This window comes from Tamandua tetradactyla, chromosome 6 (genome assembly GCF_023851605.1).
Source record: "Tamandua tetradactyla isolate mTamTet1 chromosome 6, mTamTet1.pri, whole genome shotgun sequence".
In the NCBI taxonomy this organism is placed as follows: Eukaryota; Metazoa; Chordata; class Mammalia; order Pilosa; family Myrmecophagidae; genus Tamandua; species Tamandua tetradactyla.
In genome coordinates this window covers 63,815,527-63,837,039 of record NC_135332.1, presented here as the reverse complement: position 1 = coordinate 63,837,039, position 21,513 = coordinate 63,815,527, and the positions used below count along the sequence as shown (strand labels likewise).

The 21,513-nt window shown below is 48.7% G+C and overlaps 1 protein-coding gene across 8 annotated transcripts in view; it reads left to right on the top strand.

Moving 5' to 3' along the window:
• Nucleotides 1-21,513, top strand: part of GAS7 (growth arrest specific 7) — a 224,255-nt gene that overhangs the window by 193,159 nt on the left and 9,583 nt on the right. For all 8 annotated transcript variants that reach the window (XM_077165966.1, XM_077165967.1, XM_077165969.1 and 5 more), the window contains 5 exons: nucleotides 2,201-2,316; nucleotides 4,982-5,056; nucleotides 8,771-8,849; nucleotides 16,192-16,320; nucleotides 17,509-17,632. In XM_077165966.1, the coding sequence (XP_077022081.1) occupies nucleotides 2,201-2,316; nucleotides 4,982-5,056; nucleotides 8,771-8,849; nucleotides 16,192-16,320; nucleotides 17,509-17,632 (523 nt within the window). The remainder of the gene's footprint in view (nucleotides 1-2,200; nucleotides 2,317-4,981; nucleotides 5,057-8,770; nucleotides 8,850-16,191; nucleotides 16,321-17,508; nucleotides 17,633-21,513) is intronic.

Sequence of the window (21,513 nt, the reverse complement as noted above, 5' to 3'; positions counted from 1 at the left end):
GGTGGGTTTTATATTCTAAAAATTATGGATTTTATATAATTTTTCTTTTTCTGTTTGTCTCACAATGCATAACAATCATAACAGTGAAATGCACTAATCTGAAACCTACAGAGAGAAAATTTTCAGTGGCAGCAGCTCCGTTATGACCTGGTTTGTCCCATGAGACTCCTAATGCTTCCCTGTCTCAAGAAGCATTTGGAGTGTGCCCTGAGGGTCTCAGGTCAGGGCAGCGAGTCAGAGACCCTGCATTGGGTAGTAGAGGGAGCGTTGATAACGTGGTAAATGGGATTCTCCAGGTGACTCCCAACCCCTTTCCTTTCCCCTCTCTTTTAATGTCTGATCTGGAAGGGACCTTTACAGAGCCAGCTCACCCCTATTTCAAAGGCAGGCGCCTCTCCCTAGGATTGGAAAGACTTGCCCGGGTCACACAGTGGCTGAGCTGAGAATGGAACTGGGGTCTTTCCAGATGCCGAGTCTCTGTTCTCACGCTGAGACCTTGCTGTGATCTCCAAGGACCTGCTTTCAGCTCCTTTCACAAAGTATCACAGCCTTGACTCGGGACCCCTGGTGGGGAAACGCTGTCATGGCAGAGGTTGCCGTCAGCAGTCAGGACGGCTAGAGGTCTGGGGAAGGGGCGGAATCTGTTCTCCAGCAGTCATGGGCCCAGGGGACAGAGGCCTGCAATGAATATCCTATCAGGGAAGGCTTCCGGGCAGGAGGCAGAAGGTGGGGGGATGGAGAAAAGGGACATTTAGGCATGCTTGAGAGTGCAGACAAAACAAACAATAAAAGCATTTCATTTGGAAATTAAAAAAAAAATTTTTTTAATGGTGCAGCCACTATGGAAAGCAGGATGGCTGTCCTTCAAAAAAGTTAAACATTGTGTTACCATATGACCCGGCAGTTGGGTCTGTACCCAGAGAAAGTGGGACAGAGACACAAGCAGATACTGGGCACCGATATTCAGGGCAGCGTTATCCACAATAGCCGAAAGGTGGAAAAGCAACCCAGATGTCCATCCACAAGTGAAAGGCTAAACCAATTTGTGACATAGGTGCTCTGTGGAGTATTACTCAGCCATAAAAAGAAATGAAGTTCTGAGACACGCTGCAACACGAATGAGCCTTGAAAACATTTCACTGAGCACAAAAAGCAAGGTACAATGAGGATAAATGCTATGTGATGGCTGTTCCGTGAAATAGCTCAAAGTACCAAATTGGTAGAGACAGAAAGATTAGAGGTTACCAGCGATTGGGAGCAAAGATGAGGGAGGGTTGTTGCTGGATATGTATAGAGTGTTTGGAAATTTTAGAAAATTTTAATAATTAAAATTATATTTGCAAAATGGATTGGGTGCTGTACACCCCCTCATTGACTTGGCCGTCTCCACAGGTCCTGACTGTTATGTAGAAGTAAATAATAATAGATACCGTTAATTGAGCACTTACTATGTGCTAAGCATTGTGGTAGGCTCATTACGCATACCCTCTTATCCTGAAATAGGCATCGGAGATGGGTGCCATCACCGCCCCCGTTTTACAGAGAGGCTCAGGCTTAGTTTGAGTAAAGAACTTTGCTGAGGTCTCCCTGCTGCAATCTCAACCCTTCAGCCAGTCCTCTCCTGCTTTGGCTTCACTTCCATCCGGTGTCCCTTGCAGCCACTGTGATCTTATTTTGTTCTTTTTTAACCCATACCGATCTTGTATATATATGCAAAAATTGGAGGATATTGCTGCCGAGCCCGTGCAAGAAGCTGATAGGAGACAGGATGACTGAACTTGGGAGCACCTGTCCCCCCGGGTCACAGACTCTTGCAACTTAGAGTCAGAAAGCCCAGCTGGAAAGTCAGCCTCTACCACCAGCAACTTGGCAGTGCTGGGAGAGTGGAGGTTTGGATGCAGACGCACTCGCTCTCTGTCCCCTCTTTCCTAGGGCAGAGGAGTTGAGATGCATGGTTTTCAGAGACACTAGATGGGCTGGCAGCAGCTGGAAGGGATTCAGCATTGGAAAGCACCACAAATGCTAGGGAGAGAGACATCGAATTAGAGCAGCCGAGACCATGGTCCCGCCCTCCCTCTTGGGCTGGAATCGGGGTTACCTGGAATCAGGGGTTACCGGGCCGCTGTCCCTACACTCCATTCTCTGCTGGCTCCAGAGCCTACCTGCCACCCAAATTCTCCCACTTCTGTTTCCTTTCCAGGCAGATAAGAAGGACCCTCAGGGCAACGGCACCGTGGCGGGGTTTGAGCTGCTGCTTCAGAAACAACTGAAGGGCAAACAGATGCAGAAGGAAATGTCAGAATTCATCCGGGAAAGGTGAAGTCTGGGAATCCCAGCTCTGGGGACTGCTGGCAGTGCCCTCCATGGCCCCTTCACGCCAGGGGAATGAGCAGTGGGCACGGGTTGGTGCTGGGATGTGGGCATGAGGCAGCTAGCGCCAAGGGAGCATAATGCTGGAGCCAGAGACTCATGACCCTGGGACGAGTCTGCTTAGCACATGCGTTGCTTTGGCCCATGCAGTATTTGTCAAGATTTGAAACAGCAGTTTAAAAAAGTTGGTAGACTTTACATTCTCTCCATCTCTTGGGAAAGCAGAAGGTCTGGCGGCGGCAGCTCAGCATCTCTCATGCAACAAGTAGCTGGAGTAAAGTTGTTCCCTGTAGAGGGAGTGTGTTCCCCTTTTGCCATAGTCCCCACCACTCCCTATTATCCCCCACTCTCTATTGTCCCCCAATGATCTGCTTCATTCCTTTACCTACCTATCTGCTCCTCGTTTGAAGCACTGTCCCTGGCTGTAACAAAAAAGGGAATATTAACTTTTAGTTCAGCTTTGAGCCAAAACTGTGCCCCAGACCTGAGGATTCCGAGCCCACCCCACCCCACCCCCATCTTGCCTCCAGGAAGCTCACAGTCTCATGGGGGTGACAGACAAGTAAATTATGTAAGTGTCTTGATAGGTTTTTCTGAGGGCTTGGGAAGATAGATGAGGGGACAATATATTCAGTCTGCTGGGACCAGGGGAAATGATAAAGAGATGAAAAAGTTCCGATTGTTGAAGGAAGGAATGGCAGCTTTCTGCTTTCACCCTCTGTCCCTCTCGGAGTCCTGAGACAGCCGACACAAACACAGCTTTCCTTCTGAAGCCTCTAAGGCATATGAAAATAATCATGGCAAATGGCAATGTATTTTTAAAATATTACTCTTAATTATAACAACAATCAAAGTATAATGCTTTGGCATTTTAAAGCACCTCCTTCCTTCGGAGGGTCTGTTTCCTGTTTGTATACTTATATCTTTATTTTTGGACATGCTAATCTGGTCGGAAACTGAGAGGCTATCTAGCTCAGGTATGAGAAGACAATCGTAGAGAATGGGTGAACAGGCCAATGGCTGTAAAAGTCCAAGTTTGAATATGCTTCTGGTCTACAATTTCAGAAAAAATGTCGTGTTGCCAAATAAGTAGAATCTGCCACTTTGGACAACTCTGGCCTTCCCTAGAAAATGCTTTTGTCTTTCCTTGCCCGCCCTTGGGATGTTGCAAGGAGGGCCTTTTCAGGGCTGGGAATGCACCTGGCTAGTGGGCAGGGGTAGGGAAGGTGGTGACACAGCAGGGAGATGACTCAGGCATGGGAGGTGATGCAGACAGGGAGTTGAGGCAGGATTGGGGGAGGGGGAAGGGGAGGTGACACAGGATTGGGGAAGGTGAGGCAGGAATGGAGGGAGGTGATGCAGGCGGACGGTACTGGAGGTGAGGTTTGGAGGCAGGAGGCACCCTATCTGCTTGGTATGGGTGTTTGGCTCCGGCGAGGTTGGCATTGAGGAGCCTTTAGGAGGACTTTCAGCCAGGAGTGTGACGTGGTTAGATCTGCTTTCTAGCGAGACCTCATGACCACATGTGAAGGGAAAGAGGGGCTGCATGTTGGTGGCCCCTGCAGTCCTATGAGGGTCTGGAAAGGAAGTGACAGAGGCAGACGATGGATGGAAGTTCGACTCAAGAGACCCTAGTGACTAATGGGAGTGGGAGAGAACAAAGCCTAAGAGCAGGATGGAAATTGTGAGTCTCATGGTGCCAAACCAGGAAACAGTTATTCCTCAAAATGTTGCCGTGGTGGTTTGTGCTGTACTCTCCCTACATCAGTGGCTGGGCAGACGGGGAGCCTGGTGCTGCAGGCAAAGGAGCTCCTAAGGCCCCACAGGGTGGGGGACCAGGCACCCTCGGAGACCCCTGCCTCAGCCAGCCCCGAGTCCCACACGCCCAGCTCCTTCTGCCTCCTGCCGCCACCCAGCTGCCCCTCGGGTAGTGGAAAGTCCCTCTGACAGCGCACTTACCCCGGATGTGCCTGATAATCCAGGACACTCCCCGGAGGGTAGTCTGAAAAGTGTGTCGAGGGCCTGCCTGCTGGAAGCGAAATCAAAAGCAAGTGTCATCTCCAAGGAAATGGAATGAGCTGCTGTGGGCATTGCCCAGTTTCCATAGAAATCCATGTGCCCTGTGGGCTCGACGATGGGGGCATTGGGACTGGGAGGCCATCGGAAGATGTGTCCCTGCCTTAGAGGGGCCAAGGCCAGCTTGGAGGGTCTAAACGCAGAGTTTCTGGCTTTGGGAGGGAGTGAGGTTGACAATGCAGCCCTGGGGCATCCCATTGTGCTCCGTCACAAGCTGCAATTTGCTCATATAAGGGTCTCCCGTGTATCCAGGCCAGAGCTAGGAGCTGTGCAAAGGACAGCTCTTAGTCAACACGGACCTAAGAGAAATATCCCATTTTTGCAGATGAAGAGACAGAGGTTCAGGCAGTTCCCTTTTTACTTCGTTTCCTCAACACATAATTACAAATAATTATCAGATGGACAGACAAGACCTTTGTGCTCACAGTGGTTTTGGACCCGTGTTTTCTGCTCACAGCTAATAAGCAGCAAATTGCTGTTTAGATCCATGACCTAGCACCGGAGAACTGACATGTTGGGTTTTCTTGCTTTGCAGGATAAAGATTGAAGAAGAATATGCAAAAAACTTAGCCAAGCTGTCTCAGAATTCCTTGGCGGCACAGGAGGAGGGGTGAGTTGAGAGGGGTGTGATGGGAGTAGGAAGGACAAGGGGCTACCTAGGAAGGGTGGCTCCCTTTCACCCGGGTTCTTACTCCACTGACCACTAGTATTGGACCATTTTGGACAGAGAAGTCCCCATAGGCTGGGCTCGAGGTGGTCACCTCCACAATGTCACGTCTCTTGTGGCCGAGGACCCTCCTGTCAGATGCTAGAGAATGCCAGAACCCTCCTGCCCTGTCCCCTGGCGTCTGGGCACCAGGCCCCTGACACCTACCCCTGTCACCCTTCCTCTTAGGCCATTAGGGTGCGAGAGGGTCCTTGTCTCCCAGCACCCAACCTGTAGTCAGGGTGGTCCTGGCCTCATTGAACAGGACCTGGGCTAGGATGAGGCTGGGCCTTTCTCTCCTAGTGAGAGAGAAAGCTCCTTCTCTCCTTCTGCTCCTTCTGTTAAAAAGAACTCTTGGGAGATTAGAGTTGAAAGGGTCCCCAGAAGTCAACTCTCTCTTCCAACCCCCTCCAATGCAGTGTCTGTTTGAATTCCTCCTACAATGGGAAGTGAGTTCCCAACAAAGAAGGATGTTCTACCATGGGACGATGGTGGCTGTCAGCTGTTAGGTTAAACAAGTCCAAATCTGCCTTTTTTGGGTTGAAAGCCTTCAGGGGACTGAGGTCTTCCCAACCAAATGTGGCTCTCATTAGAGCTCTGCAGGGCTGGCCGTGCAGCCAAGCGGCCTCCTCTGATGGTTTTAAACCATCCCAGTGGTCACAAGTGGGTCCAGCAGGCCAGTGTCTCCTCGGCAGACTCGGTGAGGTTAGTGCCAGCCTCCTTCTGCACAGGGCCCTGGGGGGAGTCGCCCCTCCAGCCTGGAAAGGGGCTTTCCTAATTATCTCCATGCCCCGTGACCACTGAGCCACTCTGGAATCTTCCAGCTTCCACCTCCGCAGCCTGGGCTGCTGCCAGGGACACTCCGTTCTGCCAACACGCTCAACATATGCCCCTGACTGGAGCAGCCCGAGCTCTGCAAATCCGCGTGCACCACTGGGCCGTGCACACACGCACATAGAGAGGCTCTCCAATGCAAGCTCACACACGCATCCATGGTTCACACACACAACCCGTGCATGCCCCGTCCACCCTCGCCTGTCCACGTTAACCCTGTGTGCACACTTCCACCCACAGGCCTTGGCTAGTGGACACGAGGTCCCCTCCCCACCCTTTGCACCTAGTATGCAGCTGCACTATTTTGTACTTAGACCCAGTTTTGGAAATTTAACCTTGTCCAATTTGAAACATTCAAATCACACTGCCAGAGCCTAGAAATTTGGGGAGTCTAGGAAGATGCCGATTCCATGCAGAGACTTGAGCTGCTTTGGCGATTTCAGAGCTATGTCCAAATTAGATTTTATGGGACATGTGCCCATTGGTAAATAAACAGAATTGATTTATTTATTCTGCACTTAGTTTTCCTCCTATGTGGAATGGAAATGGGATTTTGGCCTCTCCTGGTTAACAGTTGTGACAGTCACGTGCATTTTGATTTGGCATGCCTCAACCTGTATACTGGAACATATCAGAGATTTTTTTTTCCATTAACATCTTAATAGATGTCAAAGCTGTGTTCACATGAGAGAATGATCTGCATTGTTCTAGATTGTGAAGTGGCTCCAAGGCACCTGGAATACAGGGGAAGGGCTGGGGGCTGGGAATGAGGTGTACATGGGGGGTCTGGAGTGGAAAGTATCGGTGCCTGTAGGAGCACCTCAGTGCTTGCAGGGATTTCTTCCCACCTGTGAGTGCCCAGCCGGAAGGTGGGACTGAGCCTGTTGCCTGGAGCATAACATCATGCTTTCTTCTTTCCTTCCAAGTCCTCAGATCACCACTCTCAGTGGTAGCAGTCAGTGGTCCAGTTATTTCCCATATGCCCTGCACCTGGTGAAGTCTGGGCTCTGGAGAAAAGACGTGTGTGCCCCATAAACTCAGCACCCCCCCCACCACCACCAGGGCCCTTTGGGCTTCTGAAGCTCTCGTTTTTGCTTCCCAAAGGCTGTGCTAGTCAGTCGTTCAGCAGCAGGGACAGAACCTTCTCCTCACCCTTTAATCAAGTGCCCTAGGCTGTCCCGTGTTAGCTTCTGAGGTGTTGGCTCTAATTTTAGATCTGTGGTCCATTTTGAGGTCATTTGAGTGTATGGCATAAGGTCAAGGTCAAGGTTCATTTTTTCCCATCTGAGTGCACAGTTATCTTGGCATCGTTTGTTAAAAAGAGCACCGTAGTCATGCCCCCATGAATCACGATGGGCCATGTGAGGCAGCCAACTGAGCGTCGATGTGTGAATGTGTTACTGGACTTTGTATTCTCTCCCACGGGTGTGTGTGACCCCGTGGCTTCTGCACCCATCTTCCTCCCACCCACCTGCTGAATCTGGTGGGGAGCCCAGCCCCCCACCCCCACCCTCGAGATGCAGAGTGCCCCAGTTCAACTTCTGGAAGCTCAGGCCGTCCCACCGAGGCAGATGCCACCAGCTGGGTTGTCCCATCTTCACTACGACTGTTCTCTGGTGGGATCCCCCGAGGGAGGCTTTCTGTACTTTGGACTCCTCGATAAAATCAGCCAGTCGTTTCCCCATAAATGTCCACCATTGCCTAAGCCCGAACCACAGCCAGTCAGGCCTAGAGGAGGATCAAAGGGATCTGTGCTGTTGAGCGTCTCTTAGTTACTGGCCACTCTGCTCACAACCCAGAAGCCTCACAGCGGGTTGTCTTTCAATCAGCTTTTGCCACTCAAGTTTAATGAATTCCTTGGGGGAAGTGGCTTTTTGATGAAATTAAGTCAACTGAACATTCAGCCTGGAGTTACTGGCTGAGTTTAAGAGGTCTCCAGAAAGGAAATAGGGGTATCATTGGAAGGTCAACAAGGTTAAAGAGTCCAAAATAATGAGGAAAGCATGGGGGGGGGGCTACATTTGAAAGTCCCGGGGACTTCAGGAGACTCCTTCCACTTAAAACATGCCCTAGGAGTAGAAAAATGATTTCACTTAAAGAACTTTGCCATTTTCTGATAGACTGTGTCTGGGCTGACACCCCAGAGGAGAGAATCTGTACTACGGACAGCCAGGCTCTAGGGGATGGTGATGGAAAGATTTCTCTGCTGTGTAAGCAGATCTGAGAGGTCACTGAATCCGGGCTTGTCCGTCTTTGCCTCTCCTAGAAGTCAGACATCTAGAGATTTGCGTGTAAGCAGGAAGACGTGGCACCTTCCTCTTGAGAAGGGCTTATTCCTAAAAGGAATCTGTTCTCCTACGTTGATTTACCAGCAGGTACTTGCACCCCTCATCCACAAACCAGCATGGGGTGAAGGAAGGATGATGGAGATGGCCATTGCCCTCAACACCAGGGCCCTCGTTGCAGCTGAGGCTTGGTGGCCTCTCACACCTCCCCTAGTTTCTTGTGAGCCTCCAGCTATTTGACTGCCTGCTCCCAGGGGTATTCCCGTTGGCTTCGGGTGGTTCATCTGCCCTTTTGGGTTGGAGTGACATGCTCGAGTTGTCTGTGCCTGGTCTCTGCTCCAGCCAAGTCCAAAGTCTTGGGTGTGACATGCCTCCCTGAGCCAGGGGGTAGAGACCCTCCCATCTGCACCCCTGCCTCAGGGGGACGCTGGTCCCTGGCCTGAGTCTGGGGCTGCCTCTCTGGCCACCTCTGAGCCTGACGGTCGCCTTCACGTTGCAGCTCCCTGGGAGAAGCATGGGCCCAGGTGAAGAAGAGCCTTGCAGACGAGGCGGAAGTGCACCTCAAGTTCTCCGCCAAGGTAACCCTTCCCATAAATGTACACGGTCGAGTGCCGGTACATGTTGAGCAGCCCTCTCTCCAGGGTGTAGCGTTTGCCAATCTGTGGCACCAGTTTCAAGCTCCCAATATGGTGTCCTGAATGCGGGGGAGGGGGGAGGGGAGGAGGGAAGGGGAGGGGAGGGGGGGGAAGGGAGAGGGAAGGGGAGGGGGCTGCAGCTCGCCGTGAGATTGTTCCCCACCCCACAGACACGGTCACCATAAGTAACCCCAAGAGCATGAATGGCAGCAAAATGTAGGAAGGGGGGGGAGTTTTGAATATTTACTCTGTTGGAAGTTCACATAATTTTTATTTTTTAGACTTTTTTATTGTATGTTATAACATGTCTACAAAGCAAAGAAATAAAAAAGCAATTGTTTTCAAAGCACTCTTCCACAAGTAGTTACAGGACAGATCCCAGAGCTTGTCATGGGCTACCATATGATCCTCTCAGATTTTTTTCTTCTAGCTACTCCAGAATATAGGAGGCTAGAGGGCTTAAGTATTTTTTTATCATCACAATCAACTTTTTTTCCTTCTTTTTTTGTGAAAAATAACATATATACAAAAAAGCTATAAATTTTAAAGCACAGCACCACAATTAGTTGTAGAACATATTTCAGAGTTTCATATGGGTTACAATTCCGCAATTTTAGGTTTTTACTTCTAGCTGCTCTAAAATACTGGAGACCGAAAGAGATGTCAATGTAATGATTCAGCATTCTTATTCATTTATTAAGTTGTATCTTCTATGTATAACTCCACCACCATCTTTGATCTTTCCATACCTCTCTTCGGGGTTGTTTGGGCTATGACAATTCTAAATTTTTCATATTGGAAGGGTCTGTCACTAATATGGGGTAGGAAGATGGAACTATCTGATGTTCGGGAGAGGCTGGGCTAGGTGTCAGGACTTCTCTGGACCAGGGACCCATCTGGAGCTTGTAGGTTTCTGGCAAGTTACTGTAGTGCCTGGAACCCTTGTGGAATCTTATATATTGTCCTAGGTGTTCTTTAGGACTGGCCAGAATGGTCCTGGTTGGGGGTTGACAGGTTATGATAGGTAGCAGGGTCTACCCAAGGCTTGAGTAAAAACAACCTCCAGAGTAGCCTCTGGACTCTATTTGAACTCTCTCTGCCACTGATACTTTATTCATTCCACTTCTTTTCCCCCTTTATGACACATAATTTAATTTTTAACAATGACCATGCTTAGCAGCCAGCTACAGAATTCCTGAAAGTTTCACATTCAGCTTCTGTGAGCCGGCATGAGCTAGCTCATGTGTCGCTGGCTGCACATCTCTGCATGGTGAGGCTGGGCGCCTCAGCTTCTTGGGTGGAACCCCTGCCTGATGAAATCCCTGTCTCTTTTAGCCAGACTTTCAAAGGAACAGTTGGAATTTTCCACCTCCTTTTGATGTGGAATATCCAAATAACCAAATACCGGCCTATCCCAAAGGAAAGGTTTGTTCGTTTGTCTGTTTGTTGTTGCAAGACTTCAGAATGAAGTAATGACCTTTGTATTTGATTCTAAAGACCCTAGCATCATTACTTTCTTGAGGACAGGGAGGTTTCTGTTTTGTTCCCTCTGTCATCAGTACATAGGATGGTGCCTGGTACCTACATGGTAGATGCTGAATTTGAAACCAAATGGAGCCCTCTGATTATCTCCTTTTCCCCCACCCACCTCCCCACCTCTGTCTTTTCAGACCTGCTTTCTCTCAAGATTTCCCCATGTTTCTGAATGACTCTCTCCTTCCCCACTGCCCAGCTTATAATTTCAAATCCCTTCCCTCTCAGGTTCTCAACTACTTTTTAAGTTAAAAAATAGGTGAGAGGTCTTAAGTGAAATAATTCACACTAAAGTGTGTATGACTGCTAGCACAGCATGCTTGTCTTTTAGAGGAATAGAGGCACTTGAAAGTGGAACCATCTCATAGTGACCTTTGCCTACATGGGGTCCCCTCTCTTCCCTCTGCCCTCTCATCATCACTGGTCTCACAGTGTAGCCAGAGAGGGCATTTGGGAAAAGGGCTTCAACTCTCTTTAAATTACACACTCTCATTACCTCCTTTATGACTTGAAGGTAGCATCCCCAAAGATAGTTGCTCCTTTCTGGGAATTCTGCATTCAGCCCTCACTGGTCCTCTGTCTTCCCTAGGACTATTCTCAGTGCAACTGCAGTTCTCTGCTTTGGGATTCCAGGTCATGTGAACTCTTTGAGGGCAGGAATCAGTCTCCCCACCTCAATCCCCCACCCCTACCCCAGGGACTGAAGGAAGAACAAAGCTTTATAAATGGAAAGAGCTGGTGCAGGAGGAAGAAACAGTGCTATTAACAGCTCCCTGCCTCTAAAGGATGTTCGTACCCCAGACACCCAGATGTGAGTGAGACTTCCCTCAGCTAACGGCACACTAACCTCCTTACTCCAAGCACAAATTGCCACTTGAGCACTGGGAGAGGAGAGAGCTCTGTGAATTGGCTTCTCTCTCGCCTTGCACACAAAGCATCAAGTTATTTTTAAGCTGCAGATCATGGGTAGTGCCTTCCTAGGGTCTCCATTCTCCTGTACTTGCCCCCAAAGGCTGAGTTCTCTGCCAGTGGTAGAAACCTCCATTGACTGGAGAGATGAGTGGGAAGGCTGCCTAATTGACGAGAGCCAGCTGGGTCTGTGAGCATCTGAAATGTCGCCTGCTGGATTCCCTGGAATCCTGGTGGGACCCTTGATTCTTGCTTGTTTGTAGAGTCCTCAACAGAAGCACTCTACAAACACCATCAGTCAAGAGAGTGTTGATGTAAGTGGTCTAGTTGGTGAAGTACTTGACAGAATCTATTTCCTCGATTTAACCAACCACCATGCAAATAGCCATCTCGATTTCACAGAGGAGGAGGGAGCAAGGAGATTAAATCATAGCCCACGGTCACATAGCTAAGTGGGCTTGTGCTGTCATGGGTAGATTGATTTATATACTCCCCCAAAACCCCGTTCTTGATCGTCATCGCTTTCCTGCGTATACAAACCCATAATAAATGGGCCCCACCTTTAGTTAAGGTGTGGCCCGAATGAATGAGAGTGGGTCTTAATCCTTTTACTGGAAGCCTTATAAAGAGGGAAAGTCACAGGGAAGAGAGAGACGCCAAAGGCAACAGAACCTGCAAGAAAAGAGAAAGGAAATCGCCATGTGAGGGAAATCCCCAGGCACCCAAGGCTTGCCATCCAGCCAGAAAGCTTTAGGCCCGAGGAGGAAGCCAACCTTCTAGGCTTTGACACCGTGAGCCAAAAAATGCCTGTTGTGAAGCCAACCTCTTGTGGGGGTTTGTCATAGCAGCGGGAAGACTAAGATGGCTATTAAAGGGAGCGAAAGAAGGGACTGAGTGAATTGGAGGCTGGATCCCCAGACCTTTCCTTTAACCATTTAAGACACAGTACCCAGTTACTGAGCAGCGTTCTGCCCTCCTATGGGCCTCTCCAGGGTGGCCCAGGCTGGTCGCCCAGATGCTCAGAACGTCTCAGTCCCAGAGTTCACGAGTCTAGACAGACTTTATCATTCAACCGAGGGGAGCCTCGTGGAGGATGTACTTACTTGCCTAGTAGACTTTTCTCTGACAGCCGCTGCTGCTTTCCCCTGCTGGAGGGGCCCAGACTGTCCTAGTAATGGCCTGTGATCTCTGTGCTTCTCCTTGAGATGAAAGGGGCTTGCAAGATTGATTAGTCTGCGTGGGTAATATGGCTCCATATGTGCAAAACCCATTGTAAATGTCTGCTCCAAAAGGCTGATTGAAATTCTGCTCCGATTTCTGTGTCAGGAGTAAAAGCTTTTTAAGAAATGCAATTTCGTTAAGGCAATCTTGCAGGCTTTTCTAGGCTACTGGCTCAAGCCATTGTTAATAGCAACAGGCTGTCAAAGAAATATGATCGCTGTATACAGAGGGAAGTTACACATGATGCCAACTAAGGAGGGGAGAAGAGAAAAACTCATACTAGTGGGGGGAAACCTAAGCGTCCAGTAGGGGCTGGGCGTTTAGTCCAAAGATTTGGGGGACCCTGGGAGTCAGGAGACATGAGTCCTAGCTCAGTGCTGTTACTAACAGGCTTTGTGACTTTGGACGAGACACTGCACATCTCTGGGCCTCAAGTTCATGTGCAAAAGGAAGGGTTTGGACCAGATTAGCGTCTTTCAGACTTACTGGCCGGTGACCTGCTGTAAGGAATACGTTTTACGTGCAATGCAGAACACATATATCCAACACACATATATAGCCAAAAAATATATAGTTTTTCTTCACAAAACAGTATTTAACCTACTCCCTAAAATGCACTCTTGCATGTTCTATTCATCTGTTCCATTTTCATCAAAAAGCTGGTCTGAACCCACTGTCTCAGTCAGCCAGGACTGCGATAACAAATGCCACAGGCTGGTTGGCTTAAACTGCAGGAATTTATCATGCCATGGTTTTGGCTACAAGAAATCCGTAATCAAGGTGGTCACAGGATCAGGTTTTTCTCTGAAGTTTGTGGCACCCTGGTGGTGGCCTCCCAGGCAGCCGGACCTCAGTTTCTGCCTCCACCACCTGGCCCTCTGTTTCCTGTGTCATACCACAGTGTTCAGACTCCCTGTGCTTCTAAGGAATCCTGACATGTTGGATAAAGGCCCACCCTGATATCATTTAGCCTCACTTTAACTTATAGGATCTTCAGAGACCCTGTTTACAAATGAGCTCATTCACTGGTGGGGTTAGGGATTGAACGTGTCTCTGTTGGGTGCACGAGTCCATCCATTATGGCTGTTAACTTGATTTCACAGCTCTTAGCAGCCCACCATCTGAAAAACACCGAGCTAGATAATCTGTGAAATTCCTTCCAATTTGAACATTCATATTCTCTTCTGATGTGTATGAGATGAAAGAAAAAAAAAAGCCAGGAATGAAAGAGTTCTGAAAAAACACATGGATATCTCCAGTAGCCTTGGGTCTGAGATGGAAGTTGCCTTCTATTAAAAGACGTTTCGACAACAGGCCAGCCCGATGGTCACAAAGACAAACTTTCAGGAACAGACAGAGATGCCTAAAAGTTAAGGACAAGTCAAAAAAGATACCAAGTCAACTTTTTTAAAGAAAAAAAAGTCCTTTATAAGTACTCAGAATACAGAGATAGGGGATTCATGGGTGTTGATTTGAAGGAGTTGAATCACCCCTGACAGCTGAAAGTGTTGAGATTCCAGAATGAGATTTGGAAAAACATTTTGGTCTTTTGGAAGGTTCTTTGGTCCTTCCCCAAACCACAGAGCCTGGGGTGGAACCCCAAGAATCCTTAATTTTGAAAAGCCCATCCAGGTCACTTCTGGGGACATTAAAATCTGGCAGTCATGGGCTTCCTAGGCACTAAGAAAGAGACCCCAAATTTACTGAGTTAGTCCCATGGCCCCCCAGTCAGGAGGAGGTCCCCAGGGCAGCAAAGCTCTGCTGCGTTCTTCCTACTCAGCCGATGTCTGAAAAGGGGGTGTTCACTCTCGAGAAGGTTTGCAGCATCTTACAAACTGCCACCAGATGGGGGCGTCTTCCTATGAAAGGAAAACTTCTAGAGGGTCTGCAAATAGTATGAGAAATCCTACAGCTAATGCCAGACATCTCCAGTCACAGGAAGGAGGGGCGTTTGGATGGCCACTCTTGGTCTGGGACCGTCACTGACAGCGAAGTTGGCTCTTTGTCCCCCAGGGGATGGGGCGCTGTGGTTTTTTGTCATTGTCTCAACAAGCCGTGCACAGGGCAGATGAGGGCAGTGGCCAGTTCGGCCCCTGACCCCTCTGAGTGCATGGTCACTTGTAAGGGGCTTGTTTGGAATAAAGGGCATCGAAGTCCTTAGAGCCACAGTAAAAGGCACTGAAGCAAGTGTGGCGACGAGGAAGAGGAGAGAAAGCACCGGATCTCAGAGGGCGCACGCGTCTGTCCCAGGGTTCTCAGCCGAGCTCCCCTGAGGCACTTCTGGGGCAACTGGAGACCGAGTCAGGCCGGGTCTGTATAAGGCAGAGTTAGGGGCTAGAGGCGATCCCAAGAGTCTGGGTTGTAGGACCTGGGAAGCTGAGTTGGGGAACTCTGGGAGGCCAAGTTGGGGTGGGGGGTGCCGAGGAAGCCAAGTCAGTGGAGTCCTGGGAGAGTGAGTCGGACTGGGGGGTAGGGGGACTCTAAAGAGGTCAAGTAGCTGGAACCCCAGGAAGCCAAATTGGGAAAGCCAAGGGGCCCACATCAGCAGGGCCCTAGAGAGGCCGAGGCGTCTTGGAAAAGGGTAGGGGGTGCAGCTCCAGGAGGCCAGGTCAGGGAGGGCCCTAGGCCATTCACCTGGTTTTGATCAAAGCAGGTGCACATTTATCTTCTTTCTTATAAAATAAATCTCATGTTCCTAACTAAAAAAAAAAGAACTTTTAAGAAAAATTGTTTTCTTTAAAAAGCAGCGTAGGTTGGGAAAGAGGGAAGGAAGGAAACAGATGGAGAACGCTCGAAACCCCAGTGTCACCCAGCTCTTCTCTGGGCAGAGCTCTCCATCTCTGCCCTCAGCATAGAGGCAGGCTCCTCGGTGCTGTCTCCTGGAGATGAGACATGTCCCTGTCTCTCCATCTGGACCAGGACAGTGAGCAAAGCAGGGTGCAGCTTAAGGGAGTGGCCCTGAGAAGCTCTGGCCATGAATTCCTTGAGGGTTGGGCCTCCGTCATTCTCAGCAGCCGGCACATGGTGAATGTTGAATGAACGGACAAGTCCCGAGGCTGTCTGATTACCTGGAATTATCCTGCAGCTCCTTATTGAGTTAGATGGGGCAGCCACTGTGCTGAGCGCTCTGGGGCCCAGAGGAGGGGCGTGGTTTCTGCCCCCAAGAAAGCTCCATATGGAAAGAAAAGGATCAGACAGCTGAGCACATCTGTATCCCAAACTGGAAGCTCAGAAGAGGAAGGAATTGGCTGATGGGAAATCTGGGTGAGCTTCACAGGCTCCAACCCGTTCATTCTGTAGATGCGAGAACAGGGCCCGTGAGCCAAGGGGATTTGCCAAAGCTAAGACCCAGTAAGGGGCCTCTTCTTACAGGACCCCCATCCCCCACTCCACCCATACCTGCGGGAGGGGTAGTCTTATAAAATAAATCTCATGTTCCTAACTAAAAAAAAAGAACTTTTACAAAAAAATTATTTTCTTTAAAAAGCAGCATAGGTTGGGAAAGAGGGAAGGAAAGAAACAGATGGAGAACGCTGGGAGTGCCACCCCTCCCTGCATGTGCTTGCCACCGATCCTCTGGAGTCCTAAATGTGTGCCCCCACCCCACCCCTCTCCTTGGCAGCTCCACAGTGAGGTGGAGAAGCCCCTAATGAACTTCCGAGAGAACTTCAAGAAAGACATGAAGAAGTGTGACCACCACATCACTGACCTCCGCAAGCAGCTGGCCAGCCGCTATGCCTCAGTGGAGAAGGTGAGCCCCGGGGCGTAGCTGCAGGGCTGGAGGGTGGGAAGATGGGGCCCTGCTGGAGAAGAGGGGTTGGGGGGAGTGCTGAGAAACCCAGCAGCGGAGGACTTTGTCCTCCATGGGATGGGATCAAGAGAGAGGTACAAGTCCTAAGGTCATGCCGGGGCGTCTCCACCCAGCCAGCGGGCAGGTAGGAGCGGCTTCCCATCTCTACATGGGTGAATTTCCTGCAGGGGCAGTGAGGGTGAGGAGGGGCTGCAATGCAGGGGGAGCTCGAGTGAGGCTGGGGGAGGTGGGCCCATGAGACAAGGCAGACCCAGGCTTTCAGGGGATACCAGGCCTTGGACCTGGCACCCTCTAATGGCCCTCACCTGGCAGGTTCTCTCCCAAGTCCTTCTCTGACTGATGCCCAGAGGCTCACCTTCCAACTTGGGGAATGGCAGAGCTGTGGGTGGTGGGACCCCCAGGGGAGCTGCTGATGCCCAACCCTGGAAGAAAGAGCCGCTGCAGGGTGCTGACCCCAGTGCCATCTGGGGTGTCCACTGCCGCTGGCACCCCAAGCCTTGCCTGCCGAGAAGGACTGAGAGAGGTGGGCAGGCACCCATGGGGGCAGCAAGAGGGATGAGCCTTGTTGCTCTGGAATGGGGTGGCTGGTGCTGCCAACCTGAAGGGAGAGGATATAGCTGGCCTCTGTGTCCCATCCAACCCTGGGGGCCTGGGAGTTTAGGCGTGTTGGGTCTCCTAGAGGTGCCTGTGTTGCAGTGAAAATGTGACGTGAGAGTCTTGCTCTAAACCACGTTAAGATGCAGGAAAGAGGAGTGGGAAGGGTGGGCCACGGTGGCTCAGCAGGGAGAGTTCTCGCCTGCCATGCCGGAGACCCGGGTTCAATTCCCAGTGCCTGCCTGAGAGTAGTTAAAATGCACAATGTATTATATTGTTTCTGGGTTATCAGAATAAAAATTAAATAATAATAATAAAAGAGCACTGGGCAGGGGTGGGAAGACCTAAGCTGCCGGGTCTGCAGTGTCATCAGCTAGCTGGGTGATGTTCCTCCAGGTCCCGGGTCTCTCTAAGCCCTTTTGACCTCAGCTGTGAAAAAATCCCCGGGGAAATTAGGAACTAGAGAAAGGAGGCCCTCGAGGGCCCCTCCCGGCTCTCGGCTCTGTGGGCAGCTTCTCCCCCATCTGACCCCAGGCACGAAAAGCCCTCACGGAGCGGCAGAGGGACCTCGAGGTGAAGACCCAGCAGCTGGAGATCAAGCTCAGCAACAAGACGGAAGAGGACATCAAGAAGGCACGAAGGAAGTCCACGCAGGCTGGTGAGTGCTGGGGCCGCCACGCTGCCCGCTTCTGAGCGTCCTTAGCTGGTTGTAGAAGTACCAGAAGGAGACGGGGCAGGCTGAGAGGTCCCCGGGAAGGCGCTCTCTGTTCTGGAGGGTTGCAGAAGGGAGAACTTCCTGCCTTCATCTCCAAGGAGCATCCAGTTTCCTCTCCCTTCAAAGGAAGGCTGGGGGTGGTGCGGGTGGACAGGGAGGCTGCTTCCAGACCATGGTGGTTTGATGATTCTTTACGTGCTCCCCCAGTAGTGGCTCTTTCATGCCCAAGTCCTGAATCTCTGACCAGGAGATGGACGAAGCTCCTCCGTGCACCCAGAACTCGGGGGCTCAGGGAAGGAGGCAAACATTTTGTTTAATGAAATGAACGCATTCGCATTCTGTTCATGGGTTCTGCTTCCATCTGGTGGCAAAAGTTAGACTGCACAAGAGATGTCATGAAAAACAAAATATTTTTTTAAAAGAAACGAAATGTCACTACATGCAAGTCGCCTTCCAAGGTTAGCATGTGTGCTGTTGAATTAGGGTTTGGATGAGATCGTCACTAGACAGGTTTCCCCTCAACTTCCAATGAGGCTATTACAGTTAATTCCATTACACAATGAAGCATCCCACTTTAGAAACCTTTTTAAATAAAGTGGTATAGAAATAAATCAGTAACAAAATAATGTGGCATAAGCTCAGCATTTAATAACTCAGATCTCTTAATGCACAATAACTATCAGATCCAGAAGGAGAAAGCATAATATACTTATTGGGAATGAGAAGAGGGAACCCAGGAAGGAGAAAGATTTTTTTTTAATTAGTTCCGTTTACTAAGTTATTAGATAATAAAATGGTTATAAAAACAATATCAATACATGGGAAAAACTAAGCCACACACAGGAATATAAAATCCTATTTGTCAGAAATTGGGCGGTGCAATGGTAGCTCAGTGGCAGAATTCTTGCCTGCCATGCCGGAGACCTAGGCTCAATTCCTGGGGCCTACCCATGCCAAAAAAGAAAAAAAAAAATCTTATTTGTCAGAAATAATCACCATCAGCACTTCCTAGTGTTTAAAATATTTTTAAATATTTACATTTAAATTTATGTAAATTGGATCATGTACTCCATGTTCTGAACTAATTTTAATTCATATATCTTGAATGTTGCTGTCTTTTGTTATGTTAAATCTTTAACCCATCCATTCATGCACATCAGACTCTTGAAAGTTTGACCAGTATCCAATTGTATGGATGTATCCACATTTATTTCATCATCCCTCTAATTGATCTTGTAGGACTTTTGGAGAGTCTCTTTGTGTTTTCCCGTGCCAGCAATGTGGTGTGTGCGCGCGCGCGTGTGTGTGTGTATGTATGCACGCACGTGTGTGTGTGTGTGCGTGGGAGAGGGAGAGACCAACACCAGGTTTGTATATGCAGAAAAAAAGATGTGGAGTCTAATTTTCATGGATATTTCCAAATGGCCTTCCAGAGAGATTATAGCTACCAATTGCCTCTGAGTGCCTGTTCTCATAAACTCTTATCAGCACTATGTGTTATCAGATTCTGAAATTATAACTGTCTGGTGAGAGAGAATATTTTGTTTTTAATTTACATTGCTTTATGGGCAAGGTTGAGTGAGCATTTAAAATATGTGCGTATCAATCATTTGTGACTTATTTCCTTAGAATTGATCAACTCATGTCCTCTACCCATTTTCTGGTCTTGTTCTTATTGATTGGTTAATAAACGTTCTTTACATTTTTGGGAAATTAACCCTCTGTTATTTAAATTGCAGGCGATTACCCTGGGCAGTATTTTATCTTTTCATTTTGTTTTTGTTTTGTTGTTGCTGGATTTTTCCCTTGTATATCTGTTTTCTCATTGCTTTCCTGTACCGTGATCTTTTCTCATATGGCTTCTAGGTCTTGTGACTTGACTTAGAAAGACCTTCCCCATTCCAAGGGTATTATTTTTTTAATCATTTATGTTTTTATTTTCTTAACTTATTTTTTTTGGTTTCCGTCGGGTATGTTTAAAAAAAAACAAATATCTGATCCTTCCGACATTTATTTTCTCTCATCTCACTGCTTTAATCATATTCCACGCATTCTGATTTATACTGTTTCATTTCTGGCGTTTTCCAGATATTTTGCTGTTTGGGTTTTGATTTCATCTTAGATTTCAAAATTGTTTCAAAGAGAATCTTTACATGTCCATGAGCTGGGACTTTGTTTTTGCTGTTTCCCAGTATTGTTACTCATTTCTAGTTTTCTTGCATTGTCATCAGGTAATGATGTCTGTGATATTTCTGTGGTTCAGAATTATTTTGTGAGGAAAGTGACCAGTCTTTAGACATAACTCTTTTGTTACCTTTTTTGAGCGCTTATTGTGAGCCAGACGCCTAGCCGTGTACCTTAGAGCATTTTTTCCTATAACCTTCCCAGTGCCCTTGTAGGGTGGTATTTATACCCTTTTATGGGTGAGTAAACTGTGACAAAGAGTTAGATGAAAAACTTTCCCAAGATCTAGTTATGGAGAGTCCTCTCTTTCTCCAGTATTGACTCATATTATTTCATCTCCACGACGATGCTGTGAAGGTATTACTGTTGTTCCCATTTGACAGATGAGGGAACTGAGTCACAGGCAGCGTCTAAATGGTGGAGCTAGGATAGCAACCAGGGCATCCTGCCCCAGAATCCATGTTCTTAGCCAGTAGCATTCAGAAGGGTCCGATCTCAAACCGTTGGACCACCAAAAAGAAAAGACTTGCCATCCTTTGTCTACTCTACTTTCTGATGCTGCAGAAGTTCTTGAAGCAGGTTCTCAAACCAGCATCAGCCAGTAGGACTTGGGAGTTGTGTATTACCTCTAAAGGGCAACATCTCAACCCAACCTTGGTCGGGCATGGGCGGGTGCTTGGTGGGGCGACGTTGGCCGTGACGTAGCTACTTTCTTCCTTCTGGTACAGCCCCTCTTGGAATCAGCAGCCCAGTCAATGGCCTTGGACCAAGAGAAAAGCGAACCAAATCCTTGATTTGGGCCCAGCCCTTGTGATGTGTAGTCTCTTCGTCCCAGTGTGTGACATGGCTATTGGTCCATCGTGGGGTGGGGGGCCACGAGCTAAGCCTTGGCTCATATGGAATTTCCACCTAACTCTCCTCTTCTCCTCTCACTCTTCATTTCACACGAGCGGTGATGTTATAGGAATAACTGAATCTACTCCAATCACTAGTTTTAAACAGTGAATCAGTCTGCCTTAGGGTCTCCTCATGAGCATGGAGAGACCGTGAAGCCCTCCCCTCTCTCAGGAGCCGTGCCACAGTCAGGAAACTGCATCTGCCTGTGCACACGTGAATCAACAGAGGAGCTCGTTAAACTGCCTTTCTGCTTTGATAGGTCTGGGGTACCTCCCCAGAATCTGTATTTCTGGCAAGCTGAGCTGCTGTTCCACAGACTGTACTCTGTACAGCACAAGGTTCTGGGATGGCATAACTTGGTAATGTTTGCAGTTACTTTACAGTTTGTTTTCTTTCTAATTTGAAAAGTGTCTCGGACATCAATGAGTTATATTTATTTTAGGTCTCTCTGTCTCTTATGAAATAAAATGCCATAGGAGAGCTAATTTCCTCCCACCCATCCTCTCTCTCTTCCCCAAGGTAAGCACTGGCCAGAGGTTGGTGTGTGGCATTGCAGTGTGTTATTTCACTGTCACTGCCCACAAAGGAGCCGGAAGCCATCAGACATGTTATTTCCTGTTTCACAGTGACACCCTGTGGCCTATGTGCACGCACACACACACATTTTGCAAGCTTTCTTCTTTAGCTAATAATAGCATGTTGCTTATGACACATGTTTTAACGCATCGGTAGTCACCAGGGTA